This window comes from Zingiber officinale, chromosome 8A (assembly GCF_018446385.1).
Source record: "Zingiber officinale cultivar Zhangliang chromosome 8A, Zo_v1.1, whole genome shotgun sequence".
Taxonomy (NCBI): domain Eukaryota; kingdom Viridiplantae; phylum Streptophyta; class Magnoliopsida; order Zingiberales; family Zingiberaceae; genus Zingiber; species Zingiber officinale.
In genome coordinates this window covers 4,719,688-4,736,550 of record NC_056000.1, presented here as the reverse complement: position 1 = coordinate 4,736,550, position 16,863 = coordinate 4,719,688, and the positions used below count along the sequence as shown (strand labels likewise).

At 48.8% G+C, this 16,863-nt stretch overlaps 1 protein-coding gene across 1 annotated transcript; it reads right to left on the bottom strand.

The window, feature by feature from the left end:
• Positions 1–13,758: 13,758 nt before the first annotated feature.
• LOC122012038 (heat stress transcription factor B-2b-like) lies at positions 13,759–15,294 on the bottom strand. The gene is made up of 2 exons (XM_042568484.1): positions 14,864–15,294; positions 13,759–14,772 (listed from the first exon to the last, which is right to left on the bottom strand). Exons 1-2 carry the CDS (start codon positions 15,134–15,136, stop codon positions 14,086–14,088), a joined length of 960 nt encoding a protein of 319 aa, XP_042424418.1. The 5' UTR covers positions 15,137–15,294; the 3' UTR covers positions 13,759–14,085.
• Positions 15,295–16,863: the final 1,569 nt, after the last annotated feature.

The window sequence follows — 16,863 nt, the reverse complement described above, 5'->3', positions numbered from 1 at the left end:
CTCGGGAGGAGGAGCAGCCTCCACAAAAGAGGCCCCGAGTGGAGACTCCCCTGCGGTCGGCAACCTCAGCGGTCCAACCATCCGAGCGGGTCACTGCAACTGCTCGGGGCAAGGCGCTAGAGATTTATTCCAATCAGCACCCTTCCGCCCGCTCGCCACTCAGCCCAGCGCTCGACCATTCATTCCCAATTTTCTGCGCCGGCTTCTGATCCCCTTCCAACCGCTGGTCCCCCCGGTCATGGCCGCACGATTCGGGTCACTCTTCATCTACCGACTGAAGAGCTGCTGCCAGAGGCCGACCGTCCATCTGCACCCGAGCACACCATCACCTTGAAAGGGCCCCTAGCTGAGATGTGGGCCGATGCTCGGGCACGCACAGCGCTGATACCCCTCGGAAACTTGGCCAATAGCCACATGCGGGAGGCCACGGGGGTAAGTTTGCTCTACTAAGTTTTGTATGCATTCTTTTCGATCGGCAGCTAATAACTATAATTTTCTTTTGCCAGAGATGGGTGGAGGAAATTGCGGTTTCCAACCGCTTGGCCTTGGTGGATGAAGAGCTGCGACAACTGAAGGCCGCAGTTGGTCCGTCCGGCCTTCAGGGCCCTTCCTATTCCGAGCTGCAAAAGGAGCTGAAGAAAACTCAAACTCTACTGGCGGCCGAGCAGAAGAAGACAGCCGACCAGGCCCATGCCCTGGCGGAGTCCGAGCGGCAAGTCAAGTCGCTTGACACAAAAATAACCCTGGCCACCACTCGGAAGAATACAGCTATCTCCGATCTGGAGAAGAAGAACGTTGAGGCTCGGGGCCTGGAGCTGAAGATAAAGGAATTGACAGAGCAGCTCGACAGGGAGAAGGCGGGCCGCTCGGCCGACGTGGCTAAGATTCAGAATCTGAATGAGGCCCTTACTGGCTCCCAGGTGGCGTTCAAAGAATATCAAGATGTCGAGACGAGTCGAGTCGCGGCCTTAAGACAGAGCTACATCCGCTCGCCCGAATTCTCAGAGAAAATATGCTAGCGGATGTATACAGCTTTCGACTTGGCTATGACCGCCACCGTCACTTATCTGAAGTCTAAGGGTCTTCTCCCTGAGTCTACTGCTATTCCGGCCGGCGATCAGGTGGTGCTTCTGAATAACATTCCCAGGGACCTTTATGATTATATTGAGTAGCTTTCTGTAATTCGGCCACTCACCAGGACATCATCCTTTTTTGTAATTGGGCCGCTCGGCCTAAAGCTTTAACTTTAATGCAATGTTTTCCTTATATTTGCTGTCTTTTAACATAACCAAAATATGTGTTCATCCGCTCTCCCATTATCACCCCTCTGGTATTCGAAAGGGATTTTTACCAAGTGCAAGGCATTGCCCTGCCGTTCGGCTAAACATGTAATACTTCACCTACTTAATTTTCCGCTCTGATAGGAGAGATCCTTCGCTATGTATCGAGCAAGTAATTTTTGGCTCTGGGCCGAGCGGAACGTAGAGACGATTTAATGATATTGAGGGTGAGTTTCTGGGGCAATTGTATTCTCTTTATAGGCATTCCCCGCTCGGAGGGTTTATAGACGCCGGCTCGTCTCTCGATTTTTAACGTCGGAGCTCGACGGTCTTCCGCTCGGAGAGTTTATAGACGCCGGCTCGTCTCTCGATATTTAACGTCGGAGCTCGACGGTCTTCCACTCGGAGGGTTTATAGACGCCGGCTCGTCTCTCGATATTTAACGTCGGAGCTCGACGGTCTTCCGCTAGGAGGGTTTATAGACGCCGGCTCGTCTCTCGATATTTAACGTCGGAGCTCGACGGTCTTCCGTTCGGAGGATTTATAGACGCCGGCTTGTCTCTCGATATTTAACGTCGGAGCTCGACGGTCTTCCGCTCGGAGGGTTTATAGACGCCGGCTCGTCTCTCGATATTTAACGTCGGAGCTCGACGGTCTTCCGCTCGGAGGGTTTATAGACGCTGGCTCTCGATATTTAACGTCGGAGCTCGACGGTCTTCCGCTCTGAGGGTTTATAGACGCCGGCTCGTCTCTCGATATTTAACGTCGGAGCTCGACGGTCTTCCGCTCGGAGGGTTTATAGACGCCGGCTCGTCTCTCGATATTTAACGTCGGAGCTCGACGGTCTTCCGCTCAGAGGGTTTATAGACACCGGCTCGTCTCTCGATATTTAACGTCGGAGCTCGACGGTCTTCCGCTCGGACGTTTATAGACGCCGGCTCGTCTCTCGATATTTAACGTCGGAGCTCGACGGTCTTCATGGCTAATCTTTAACTCAGCCACTCGGCAGGAATGATAGTCATCCTTTTAATTCATTTCTGCTTCCTGCATTACAAGGACATGGGCAACTAGAATATACATAAATATGTGTTACACCAGTGCACCTTTCATCCGGCACGATAAGGCTGGAGATGATTCGCACTCCATGGCCGATCCAGTTGCCGTCCGTCCTCATCTTCCAGATAGTAAGCGCCCGAGCGGAGCTTTTCGATAACTTTGAAGGGGCCCGCCCACGGAGCTTCAAGCTTGCCGACGTCGCCGACCGGCTTGACTTTCTTCCAAACGAGATCGCCAACCTGGAATGATCTGGGGATTACGCGGCGGTTGTAGTTTTGCTTCATCCGCTGCCGGTATGCCATCAGCCGAACGGACGCCTTGGCTCTTTCTTCTTCGACCAAATCCAGCTCCATGTTCCTCCGCTCGGCGTTGTCCTCATCGTAATTTTGGATCCGAGCGGACTCGACGTCGACTTCAACAGGAATGACCGCTTCGCCGCCATACACCAAGTGGAAAGGCTTGACGCCCGTCCCTTCCTTTGGAATCGTTCGGATGGCCCATAAGACGCCCGGCACTTCATCTACCCAACTTCCTCCCAAGTGATCGAGCCGAGCGCGCAGAATGCGAAGAATCTCCCGATTGGCTACTTCAGCTTTACCGTTTCTTTGGGGATAGGCTACAGATGTGAAGTGCTGCTCGATGCCGTAGCTTTTGCACCAGTCTTCAAGCAACTTTCCTGTGAACTGCCTTCCGTTGTCGGAAATCAGTCGGCGAGGGATGCCGAACCGACAGATGATGTGTTGCCATATGAACTTTTTGACCATTTGTTCGGTGATCCTGACTAGCGGCTCGGCTTCCACCCACTTGGAAAAATAATCGACCGCCACTAGTAGAAATTTCCGCTGTCCGGTCGCCATAGGAAATGGACCAACGATATCCATTCCCCACTGGTCGAACGGACATGAGACCGTCGATGCCTTCATTTCCTCTGCCGGCCGGTGATAGAAGTTGTGGTATTTCTGGCACGAAAGGCACGTCGACACGGTCCTCGCGGCATCTGCGGCCAGAAGTACCCGGCCAATAGGATCTTCTTAGCCAGCGATCGTCCGCCCGGATGCCCACCGCAGGATCCTTGATGCACTTCTTGGAGGATATACGCCGCGTCCTCTGGGCTCACGCATTTCAGTAACGGGCGGGAGAAAGCCTTCTAGTAGAGCTGATCGCCGATGAGTGTGAACCGACCGGCTCTCCTCCTTAGTAGCCGAGCTTCATTCTGATCGGACGATGTGGCGCCCGAGCGCAGAAACTCTGTGATGGGTGTCCTCCAGTCGCTCGGAAATGTGAGGCCCTCCATCCGATCGACATGTGCCACCAAAGATACTTGTTCAATTGGCTGCTGGATGGCGATCGACGTCATTGAACTTGCAAGCTTGGCTAACTCATCAGCCGCTTGGTTCTCCGCTCGAGGTATCTTTTGGATGATAACTTCTCTGAAGTCAGTCTTGAGCTTCTCGAAGGCTTGAGCGTAAAGCTTGAGCCGAGCGTTGTTGATTTCAAAGGTGTCTGTCAGCTGCTGAGCGGCCAATTGGGAGTCTGAATGGAGTGTTACCCGTCCGGCACCTACATGTCGGGCGGCCTGTAAGCCGGCTATGAGGGCCTCATATTCTACTTCGTTGTTTGTAGCTTTATAATCCAGCCGGACGGATAAGTGCACCTTTTCTTCTTGAGGGGAGAGCAACAGTATCCCAATCCCGCTTCCGAGCCGAGTGGATGATCCGTCCACAAATATTCTCCACATAGCTTCCGGCTCTGAATTCTGAACTTCAGTCACAAAATCCGCCAAGGACTGCGCTTTGATTGCCGAGCGGGGATGGTATTGGATGTCAAATTCACTTAACTCCGTCGTCCATTTAATGAGCCGCCCGGACGCTTCTGGATTCAGCAATACACGCCCGAGCGGGCTATTGGTTTTGACAATGATGGTATGCGCCAGGAAATATGGACGAAGGCGCCGAGCGGCGAGGACCAGAGCGAAAGCTAGCTTTTCGAGCCGAGTGTAGCGAGATTCTGCATCTTTTAAAATGTGACTAAGGAAATACACAGGCTCCTCTCCGCTCGCCCTCACCAGTGCTGAGCCGATTGCCTGCTCGGTCGAGGATAGATAAATACAAAGTGGCTCACCAATAGTCGGCTTGGCTAATACCGGGAGCGAATTCAGATACGCCTTTAAATCTTCGAACGTCCGGTCGCATTCTTCGTCCCAGTGCAATTTTGTAGCCTTGCGTAAGATCTTGAAAAAAGGAAGGCTCCGGTCGGCGGTTTTGGAGATGAATCTGGACAGAGCGGTTATCCGACCGGTCAAACGCTGCACCTCCCTTGTAGAGCTTTCACCTTGCTGGGATTTGCTTCGATGCCCCGCTCGGTCACTATGTACCCCAAGAAACGCCCTCCTTTAGCTCCGAACAGGCACTTGTAGGGATTTAGCTTGACTCCATATTTGCGTAGCGTTCGGAAGGTTTCTTCCATGTCCTTGAAGAGATCGGCCGCCCGGACGGACTTAATGAGAATGTCGTCCACATAAACTTCTAGATTTCGCCCGATCTGCTCTCTGAATACTTTATTCATCAAGCGCTGATATGTGGCCCCCACATTCTTCAATCCGAACGGCATCACATTATAGCAATAAGTGTCATCGGCCGTCACGAAGCTGACTTTTTCTTGATCTTCACGGGCGAGCGGCACTTGGTGATAGCCCTGGTAGGCGTCGAGCATACAGATTAATTCACAGCCGGCCGTAGAGTCCACCAGCTGATCTATCCGGGGCAGAGGATAAAAATCTTTCAGGCAAGCTTTGTTGAGATCCCGAAAATCTATGCACACTCTCCACTTGTTGCCTGGCTTGGAGACTAATACTACGTTAGCCAACCAGCTCGGGAACTGCACCTCGCGTATATGGTCGGCCTCTAGAAGTTTATCCACCTCCGCTCGGATGATGGAATTCTGCTCGGCGCTGAAGTCACTTTTTCTTTGCTTTACTGGCCGTGCGTCCGGTCGGACATGTAGCTCATGCTGCGCTATGCTAGGCGAAATTCCAGGCAGCTCATGCGTCGACCAGACGAAGACATCGTGATTCCTTCGGAGACATTGGATCACCTCCTCTTTTCGATTCGCCTCCAGATCGGACGCGATCAAGGTCGTAGCTTCCGATCGGGTAGGGTGTATCCGTACTTCCTCTTTTTCTTCATAAACTAAAGAGGGAGGCTTTTCTGTGATGGCGTTTACCTCAATCCGGGGCGTTTTCCGAGCGGAATTGGCTTCTGTTCGGACCATCTCGATGTAGCATCGCCGAGCGGCCAGTTGATCTCCCCGTACTTCTCCCACTTTTTCTTCTACGGGGAACTTGATCTTCTGGTGGAAGGTGGATACGGCCGCTCGGAACTCGCTGAGCGCCGGTCGTCCCAAAATGACGTTGTAGGACGAGGGAGAGTCCACCACCACGAAGTTCACTGTCCTCGTCCTCCTGAGCGGCTCTTCTCCCAGAAGATAGCCAGACGGATTTGTCCGACCGGCAGGACTTCATTGCCCGTAAACCCATAAAGGGGGGTTGTCATGGGCAGCAGCTCGGCTCGATCAATTTGCAGCTGATCGAATGCTTTCTTGAAGATGATGTTGACCGAGCTCCCTGTATCAATAAAAACGCGGTGGGTAGTATAATTCGCTATTACCGCTCTGATGAGGAGAGCGTCGTCATGCGGCACTTCGACCCCTTCCAAGTCTCTGGGCCCGAAGCTTATCTCGGGTCCGCTCGCCCTTTCCTAACTGCAGCCGACCGCATGAATCTGGAGCTGTCGGACGTTCGCCTTCCTCGCTCGGTTGGAGTCTCCTCCGGTCGGCCCCCCAGCAATGATATTGATCTCGCCTCGGGAAGTATTGCTTCTATTTTCTTCTTCCCGAGCGGATGGTCGAGACCGTTCTCTGGACGTTCGGCGATTCTCCTGCCTTGGGGAGCGATGCCGATTGGGAGCCTGTTGCTGTCGCCTATCAGCTCGCGTCTGGTCGGCTTCATGAGTTCTCTGTCGCCGGTCGACTGAGGGAGACCGTCGGCCGCCATTCCGAGGCACGGGATGAGCTACGAAGGGAAGACTTCGACAATCCCTTGTGTTGTGCGTATCCGTCCGGTGGAAGGAGCAAAACATCGGGGTCCATTTCTTCTTTGGCTTGGGTTGGGCGGCCGCTACCTCTTGCACGTGGGACCTCACATGAGGGGAGCGGATTGCTTCGGCCCTCGGTCCTCTTGGCGGTTGATGAGCGGTGGGAGGCTTCCGCTCGGAAGGTTGAGCCCGATCAGTCGGAGCTTCCTTTCTTCGAGCTACTTGGGCCTCCTCCACGTTGATGTACTCGTTGGCTCGGTGCAACATATGGTCATAGTCTCGAGGCGTCTTCCGAACGAGCGAGCGGAAGAAGTCCCCGTCCACGAGGCCTTGTGTAAATGCGTTCATCATTGTCTCTGAGGTGGCCGTTGGAATATCCATGGCTACCTGATTAAACCGCTGGATATAAGCTCTGAGCGGCTCTCTCGGCTCCTGTTTGATGGCAAACAGACTAACACTGGTTTTCTGATAGCGCCGACTGCTTGCGAAGTGGTGGAGGAAGGCCGTCCGAAAATCCTTGAAGCTTGTGATGGATCCGTCCGGCAGCCTCTTAAACCACCGTTGAGTCGATCCCGCGAGAGTAGTAAGAAAAACTTGGCATTTCACTCCATCTGTGTATTGATGGAGCGTAGCTGTATTATCAAACTTACCCAGATGATCATCTGGGTCGGTTGTCCCATTATACTCGCCAATCGTCGGAGGCACGTAGTGCTTCGGCAGAGGATCTCGTAGAATAGCCTCTGAAAATTGGCGATTAATCCTCTCGGGCGATGCCTCCGCTCGGGGGGCTTTCCCTTTTCTGTCATCTCGTCTAGGCATTTCGTCCGAAGAAGATCCACGATCTCTATGAGTTGCTGCAGCTTCAGGGGTGCGGAATAGGGCCCGGTGGAATGCAACGGTGGCTTGAGGTGCTTCCGCTCGGCCACCAGAAGCTGAGGTTGCTTGCTGCTCCGGCCGCTCGGCTGTGGATTTCTGATTTTGCTCCACAAGCTTGGCGGCCCTTATCTCGATCAAGGCGTCGAGTTCCTCCGTCGAAAGCGTCACCGTGTGTTGTCGTCCAGCCTCGTCCATTGTTTCCGTTCGGATGCAGGAGCGTTCCCACAGACGGCGCCAAATTGATCCTGTCCGAATGCTGAATCAACGGACGCTAGGCACAGGGCGCTCTTCGACTGCTATCGTGGATCTTCGACTGGTGGCACGAAGCTCCGGCGGACCTGCACAGAAGTCGGGCCGAGAAGGGGTTCCCGGCGGCGACCCTCCGACGCTCAAGTCAGGCGAAGCTCAAGAAAGAAACAGTGGCTTCAAAACGCGTAGAATGCATACCTCCGGCGAAGAATGAGGGCCTTTATATAGGGCAGCGAAGAAGTGAGTGTACACCTACCGAGGTGTACACGTGTCCATGGCTCATACTCCAATAAGGACTTGTCAGTGAGCTTCCCTAACCCATACTGCTACAGTCTCAGCATGTCCTCGATGAGACAGCGGAATCCCCTGTCACAAGATTTGGAGCATGGCCCGCACGTGAAACATACCTGCTGTCAGAAAAAGACGTTCCTTGTCCTTTTCCCCTTTGCTCCAGATCTGGCTTCCGGGCGGACAGCTCCCTCAACATCCGGCCGGACATATGCGGTGGTTTACTTGGGGAGATCCTCCATCACGTGCTTTATGGAGACTATTAGCAGTGTTACCTTATGGCTTTGGCCAAGCGTGAAGTCCGCTCGGCCCTGCGACCTTTTCCACTGAGCGCCGGAACCCTGATTTCGACAGGGCGCCTTTAACCATCAGCCGAATATCGTCCGGTCGGCCAGCCGATCGGACCCATCCCTCTCCGGAAGGGATGGGTCCGATCGGAAGGAATCAAAAGGCAAAAATGCAGGAGAAAAACAACAGCAAACGAAAGGAGGTTTCAAGGATCGAAACTGAGAAAGAAATGCGGACGAAACACCGAAAAGGAGGAAGGAAAGATATAAAACCTTGCTGCGGGGAAAGGGATCAAGGAAAAGGTGTCGAAGAGCGTCGGAGAGCAGAAACAGGATCGCCGGAGCTCCAAAGCGCAGGGGCAATGGTCGAAATCGCGGAGGCAGGTGAGGGAGAGAAGGAAACGAAGAATTTATAGGGTGAAGGCCGGGCGGCCTCCACCGTTGGATCCAGGTCACGGGAATCAAAGCATGCATCGAACCGTCCATTTCGAATCGCTTCGATCACATCAAAACACCATGCCACCACCGCCGTACGCCGATGGCAGTGCTCCACGTGGCATTCAATCATTCGGAGCATTTAATGAAAGCATGCTCAACCTTAATGACGAAGATTGGCGCAGAACACGAGGAGATCCGGTGAATGCCATTGTTGATTCGCTTAAGGCTACCTCTATGGTTGGCCGAGCGGAGGATACCAGCACGGAGGAGCCGCTCGGCCAGATTCTTAGTCCAGTCAGTCGGACTATTCGCCTCCTTCAACTAGACTTGAAGGGGAGGCAAGTGATCCGGTAGTAAGAACAAGGGACCCCACCCTGTGGAGTCAACGCCACGTGGAAGTCACAGTGGCAGTTGTCCATCCGGAGAGGGCCGGGTCCGACCGGACGGCCGGCCGACCGTCCGGTGGAATCAAACGTCCGGAGAGGGATGGGTCCGATCGGCTGGCCGACCGGACGATATTCAGCTGATGGTTAAAGGCGCCCTGTCGAAATCAGGTTCCGGCGCTCAGTGGAAAAGGTCGCAGGGCCGAGCGGACTTCACGCTCGGCCAAAGCCATAAGGTAACACTGCTAATAGTCTCCATAAAGCACGTGATGGAGGATATCCCCAAGTAAACCACCGCATATGTCCGGCCGGATGTTGAGGGAGCTGTCCGCCCGGAAGCCAGATCTGGAGCAAAGGAGAAAAGGACAAGGAACGTCTTTTTCTGACAGCAAGTATGTTTCACGTGCGGGCCATGCTCCAAATCTTGTGAAAGGGGATTCCGTTGTCCCATCGAGGACATGCTGAGACTGTAGCAGTATGGGTTAGGGAAGCTCACTGACAAGTCCTTACTAGAGTATGGGCCATGGACACGTGTACACCTCGGTAGGTGTACACTCACTTCTTCGCTGCCCTATATAAAGGCCCTCATTCTTCGCCGGAGGTATGCATTCTACGCGTTTTGAAGTCACTGTTTCTTTCTTGAGCTTCGCCTGACTTGAGCGTAGGAGGGTCGCCGTCGGGAACCCCTTCCCGGCCCGACTTCTGTGCAGGTCCGCCGGAGCTTCGTGCCACCAGTCGAAGATCCACGATAGCAGTCGAAGAGCGCCCCGTGCCTAGCGTCCGTTGATTCAGCATTCGGACAGGATCAGGGTTCAATAAAAATGACCAACCTGAACTTGATTTTTTTCAAGTCGACTTAGGTTGGGTCGTCGGGTCGAGTTTATTTTTGACACTCGTACAGATTATGATGAGTTAATGCCAAAAGATCTTCTTGCTGTGCTATCACCCATGCAAGATATCTAGTATTAGATTGACCTTATTCTGGGGTCAAGCTTGCCTAACAGACCAACATATCGCCTTAGTCCCAAGAAGGTTGAATAATTGTAGTGACATGTGGTAGAATTACTGGAGAAGGGCTATATCCATGAGTGCATGAACTCATGTGCAGTTACAGCCTACTAGTGCTCATGAAAGATGGTTCGTGGCGTATGTGTGTTAACGGTCGAACCATCAATAAGATCACGGTGAAGTATGTTGGTGCAATCGACCTCTAGGGTTTTGATTTTTGACAATGTGCATTAGTCTGGTCAGTTTGACCAAGGGTTGATTCAAAATTGGACTTGATGTTTGGAAGAGAGAAACCTAGTCATAACTAGATGACTAGTAAGGGTAAGTCCTAACCGAAGGATAGGTAGTGGAAGTCCTAATGAGTGAAGGCGGGCCCTAGCGAGTGAAGTTAGGTAGTGGAAGTCCTAGTGAATGAAGTCAAGCCATAGTGAGTGAGGCTAGGTAGTGGAAGTCCTGGTGAGTGAAGTCGGACCCTAGTGAGTGAAGCTAGGTGGTGGAAGTCCTGGTAAGTGAAACTAGGCAATGGAAGTCCTGGTGAGTGAAGTCGGGCCCTAGTGAGTGAAGCTAGGTGGTGAAAGTCTTGGTGAGTGAAGCCAGACAATGGAAGTCCTAGTGAGTAAAGTTGGGTATCCCTAGGGGAAGGTAACCCTAGGTAATATATGATCGACCAGACCAACAAATTATTAATAATGTTAACACTACTTTGTCTTTACCATTTTATATTTATTATGTTAACTGTGTTGCAGGCAAGTCTTAGTAGATCAGCTTGGTCAAATACTAAGCAAAGCAGAGAAAGTCCAAACAAGTCTGAAGGACTAGATGTTTGGCAGGTAAGCAAAGGTAAGTTACTAGAGGAGAGTGACTCGGTGAGCATGCGTCCCGGTTGAGGGACAATAGGCATCGGCCCAGGTTAGGTCAATTTTAGATCCTTAATCTGAGACCTTGACTATTTCCTGGTCCTGGGAGGATAGGAACTAATTACTATTTCTTATTTTTCACTGTGCTAACTTTATTTTATAGGTTAAATGTTTTAGTTTTGGACTAACGCAACTTGCAGGGCAAAAGGAACAAAAAGCATTCGGATGAACAGTACTCGAAGGTGCCTTCAACAGTTATAGAAGGCGTCTTTGCACTGTTTATGGAAGGCGCCTTCAATGGCTTGAAGGCGCCTTTCGCAGGATAGAATTTAGACCTTGTCGCGGATAGAAGCCAAGCTGTTCGGGATTAGATTTCTCGAGTTGAAGGCGCCTTCCAAGCCCTTTATAAGGATGCTCGCCCAAAGTTTCAAACACAATACTTATACGAGATGCTATGCATCCAAACAGCTTTTCGACAGCTCCGGACTCCTGCTGTGACTCTGCTGTGAAGCTGCTGTGCCCAACTATTGCTCTGAGAATTTTCGATCGCGGTGGCAGATCGACACACGAGCTCTCTCACATCTAAGTATTGGTAACAGAATTATTTCCTTGTACTTAATTATTGCAAAAGAACAAGTGCAGTGTGTTGCACTTATTCTAACTTTCCTTGTATTCGATTTCCTCTTCCGAAGGTACCGGAAGAGGTATTTTAGTGGATTACATATCGATAAGTCCATGAGACCTGGGTCTTGGAGTAAAAGTTGTCAAAGACTCCAAACTAAGTAAACCGCTTGTGTTTGTATGGTTTTGTCGCTTATTCTCCGCTGCGTTCATACTTTGATTTGAAAACTGAAAAGATCGATTTTTGAAAACCACATGATTCCCCCCCCCCCCCCCCCCCTCACGTGTGACTCGATCCAGCAAAGTATAGATTCTCAATTTGTCACTTGGACGAGATGTTGGATCGACTATCTGGTTCTAAGATCTTTTAAAAAATTAACCTTAAAAGTGAATACCACCAAATTAGAATAAGGTCCGGAGATAAATGGAAAACTACTTTCAAGAAGCAGCATGGGCTATATAAGTGGATGTTCATGCCTTTTGGATTGTCCAATGCGCCCAACACCTTTATGAGGTTTTATGCATCAAATTCTACGATCTTTTAAGGGAAAGTTTATGGTGGTTTACTTTGATTACATTCTTATCTACAGTTTGACATGGGCAATCCACTTTGATCACCTTTGTGCTTTTTTGAAAAATAAAGATAGAGTGCTTATTTATCACCATGAAAAAATGTTCTTTGTTTATTATATCAGTAATTTTCCTTGGCTTTATTATGTCTTCTAATAGTGTGCACGCATATCAAGCAAAGATAGACACAATCTTGGAGCGGTTGCATCTGAGGACCTTGCACGACATCTAAAGTTTCCACTGCTTGGCTTCTTTCTACCGTCGGTTCATCAAAAATTTTAACACTCTAATTGCTTCCATCACTAAGTGTCTCAAGAGATGGGATTTCAAGTGGTCTAAAGAAGCAGAGACTAGTTTTCAATTGATCAAGTAGAATGACCGAGACACTAGTTTTGACACTTCCTGATTTTGACCAAGTGTTTGAGGTCAACTGTGATGCATCTGACATTGGTATAGGAGGTGTTTGGGAAGTGCCTATCAACCCCAGACAAATGGTTAGACTGAGGTGGTTAAATGGAGTTTGGACAATCTTTTGAGGTGTCTAACAGGAACTAAGCCAAAGCAGTGGGACTTAGTGTTACCTCAAGCGGAGTTTGCTTACAACAGATCGAGAAACAAGACCATAGGTTTGAGTCTTTTCAAGATTGTCTATGGACGGAATCTATCATGGGTTCTGGACTTAGCCCATGTTCCCCATATAGGACGATTTAATCCTAAAACAGATGAGATGATAGAACATCTTCGAAATGGTGAAATTGACAATTCTAAATAACAATACCAAGTACAAAACTCGGGTTGACATTCATCGTTGTCAAGTACTTTTTACGGTCAGAGATTTTGTATAGGATTTTTAACTAATTATCGTTTCCCTATTGGTGAGTACAATAAGCTGAAGGATCGTGAAATTAGACCATGTAAGATTTTGTAAAATATCAACGACAATACCTACATGTTACGTCTTCCTAGTCATCTGAAGACATTTGATATCTTCAATGTGAATGGGGCTACTATGAACTCGAGGGCGAGTTCTTTTCAACCCCAGAGGGATTGATCTAGGATCAACCCAATATGATCCTTTAAACTTCAAATGATCATAACTTTTAACTTGGGACTCAGAATCAAGCTCTGTCTATCGTTATACGTGCATAATTTAAAAATCTACGTTTGTTATGGGGTGCCCGTAATCACTAATTTTTGGACTCAAATTCCATCATTTAGGTCTTCAACCGAGTCTCCAAAAATTTTATTACTAAAAAAAAAAAAGACAGCCCGGTGCACGAAGCTCCTACTATGCGGAATCTCGGGGATTGATCTATTGTATGCAGCTTTACCCTATTTTTTGTAAGATTTTATTACTATTTTAAATAATTTTATTTTATGATATTTAGACTATTTTTAATATTTATGTTAATTATGGATCATAATTAATTTATAACAATGTTTTATTTTATTAATTTTAATTCCGGTAAAAAAATATTTTTCTAAAAAGATTTTTTTTACAAAATTATAATTCAGGTCCATATATATTTAAAAACAATATCCTAAGTCTGAAGTAAATCTCTTTTATTAATAAAATTTCATTTTATGATAAATCCGATGATATATATATATATATATATTACATTTTCAGGAGAACATTCTCGCTCCTGAAATTTCTCCTATAATCTTTTCTGTTATTAGCTCCTGAAATACTCACTATTCTACCGATCTCACTAATTATTAACATCAGTTAATTTGTCTGTATTGGTTTCCAATTTATTTCAAATTTTAGCTGCTTTCCTTCTTTCAAAGAACAATAAATTAAGACCCAACGCAATGACATGGCCTCTCTTTCTACGCGAGGCAGCAATCCTGCTTTCACACGCGAAAGTTGACTAACCGCTTACGTAATACCGCACTTAATTATTCATAATCGTTTTTTTTTAATAGAATAGAAGAGAATAAACAGGAGCTTTCGACTCCTCATATTCTTACATTATAAATTTATCAGGGACCTCCACGACTTCTATGATGCACGTGAGCGAGACCTCTCGAGCACGTGCCGTCGCCGTTACAAACGGACGGCAAACCGTCGTTTCACGTTAATGTTCTCCTCCTCCGTCGAAATCCATCGGCTCTCGCTTCACCTCCGGCGCCGATCTCGAGCTCGCGGCGCCTTCTGCTCGATTCCGCTTGAACCCGATCGAGACGCCGAAGAGCCTCGTGCTCGTCGAACAATACCTCTCCTTCTTTTTCTCCAAAGCCTGAGCGGGCGGCGGCGGCGGCGGCGGCGTCGGCGTCCCGGCCGTCTCCGCTTCTTCACTGTCGTCCTCTTCCATCGGCGATGCCAGACCTAGGTCCAGCGGAGGAGACGCTGAGGCAGTTCCGCCGCCTCTTTTCGCACCGCCGTTGTGCCGGCAGCTGGGCGCGTACTTGGACATGAGATTGAGGATGCTGTTGCACAGGTTCTTCATCTGGCTCAGCTCCCGGCAGAGGCTCTTGTTCTCCTGCCGAAGCCGGTCGTTCTCCCCCTCCAGCTCCGAAGCCGCGCTGCTGCTTCCCTCAGCCGGTTGCACGCCACCAGAGAAAGGGGTCGTCGAGATGATCTGCTCATCTCCGGAATTAATCGGTGACCCTACGGGTATTGCCGAGGAGGCCGGCAGAGCCGCGGCTGAGGACAGCGCAGGGGTAATTTTCCGGCGGTGAATTTCGCAGAGCAACTGCTTCTCGCCGCGACGGAAGAACTCGTTGGCGAATTCCCACCGATCCGGTACGATCTTCCGAAATCCCTAAAAAAAGTTTCCGATTCAATTGCGTAAGTCAACAAATTCGATCGAGAATCGGAAAGCAGGGGATGCATATGAAGAATCGATTACGCACGTAGGTGTTGAGCTGGCGGACGAAACTGGAGAAGTTGTTGTGCTTGAAGTACTGGGGGAGGACGTCGCAGGCGAATTCGGCCGGCCGCCAGACGATGAAGGTAGTCCCGTCCTCGTTCCAAGAGATGACGTCGTCGATCGACGGGTCGTCCACGAGCTGGTACGTCTTCGTCAGGAAGGGCGTCGGCGTCGAACGATGCCCCTGATCATTGGCAGCAACCATGGCCTCCCCCTCCTCCTCCGTCGGAGATGATTCCGCCGACCGGCGAGCCATAGGGACGCGCGGCCCGATGCCAAAATTCTAAAAGTTTCCAAGGGACGAGAAATTAACGAGTATTTATAGAAGACGCAGAAAAGGAAGGAAGGAAGGAAGAAGAAAAGGAAACCCGAGTGGCGCTGGAGAAGAAGATATAGAATAGATCAGATTGATGAGGAAGAGAGATAAAAGGGAAGGAGATGACTACAAGACCGATGGAAAGGGCGAGAAGTTTCCTCGAAGATAATGCTAATTCCTGGTCCAACCGACGGGTGCCGGTCAAATGAGACGAGGGCGACCCTGCGATTCCATTTCGCTTACAAGCTCCAATCAGTGACAACCGCGGCCTGGCCACGTGTCACGCCGCGAGAGTCAACACGTGACGTGTAGGGGTGGAAATCTCGGCGCGGCATCTAGAAGCCTTTCGCCTTCCTCGCCTGCAACCGCCGTGCACGGACCAGGTGAGTAACGCCGAACAGGAAACAGGTTCGGCGTGAGACAGTAGCACGTGTCGGTTTGCGCCGCGACGTGCTTCCTGGCCCGACAATTGCAGCTCATCATCTCGAGATGGGCTTGAGAATTACGTACGTCTAGTCGACCTTTTATTGGTTAAAAATTCATTTTAATGTTCTGAATAAATAAATAATTTAAAATTTAAATTCTCATAAATATTGCTGGAAAATTTTTAAATATAGTTTATTTATTATCGGATTAAATAGTTATTAGATGACAAAGGACCGGTCGTAAATTTGATATTTTGGAAGGGAAGGCCCAACAGTACAAACGTCGAAAGTCCTACTTCAATAATTACACCCCAATTAATTGCTGATTCGTTTTTCTATTAAAAAAGGTTTCGTTGATCGTTAGCAAGACGGACGTCGAATTATGAAGTTATTGCTCTTCAAGAAATGAAAGGCCGTTCGCGTACACGTCACCATCAACTCATGCCCAGATAAAATATAGAGAATAGACCGGGTCATGACACTCCGGCGCGCACGTGCCAAAAATAGGCAATCTTTTCTCTATTAAATAATTCTAAAAATATAGTTTATGCACTTAAAAATAATTTTTATTAATTTTTGTCAGAGCTGTTGAATGCCTAAATTTTTAATTGCATTTTTTTCCCCAGTAAAATTCATTGAATGTAATTCTTCGACGACTGATTTTAGAAGGAGATTTGAATTAATGAATGTAATTCTTCCACAACTGATTCTAGAAGGAGATTTGAATTAACGAAAATCTTACAATAAATAAAGTTCTTAAACCGATTCTAGAAGGAGATTTGAATTAATGAAAATCTCACAATAAATAAAGTTGTTTCTTGTTGAAGGACTTAAAAGTCAAGGTCAAATCTGAATGAGTTTATATAGGCAGCTAAAATACTCAGTCTATTTAATTAATTGCTTCCTTTGTTTAAAAAAAAAGGAAAACATTCTGCAAACTTGAATTATCGCTGACTCTTGTAACAAAATTAAGAAACACATAAAATTCTTTGACTTTGTAACAAACTTAAGAAAACATGAATTATGTTTTCTCTGTGCGTTTTAATTCCGTGATAATGGAAATGCTGTGATAATGACTTTTCTTGTGGCGTCCTTGCGACGTACATTAATCATAACCGCATGGGTTTTAAATACTGCCATGTAAATATCAACTAACAATCGAACATAGGGCTGTAAAAATCATGATGGTAAGCTAGTAAAAGCAGTCTCACTGTACAATCCTTTTCAAGGTGGAGCCTCAGA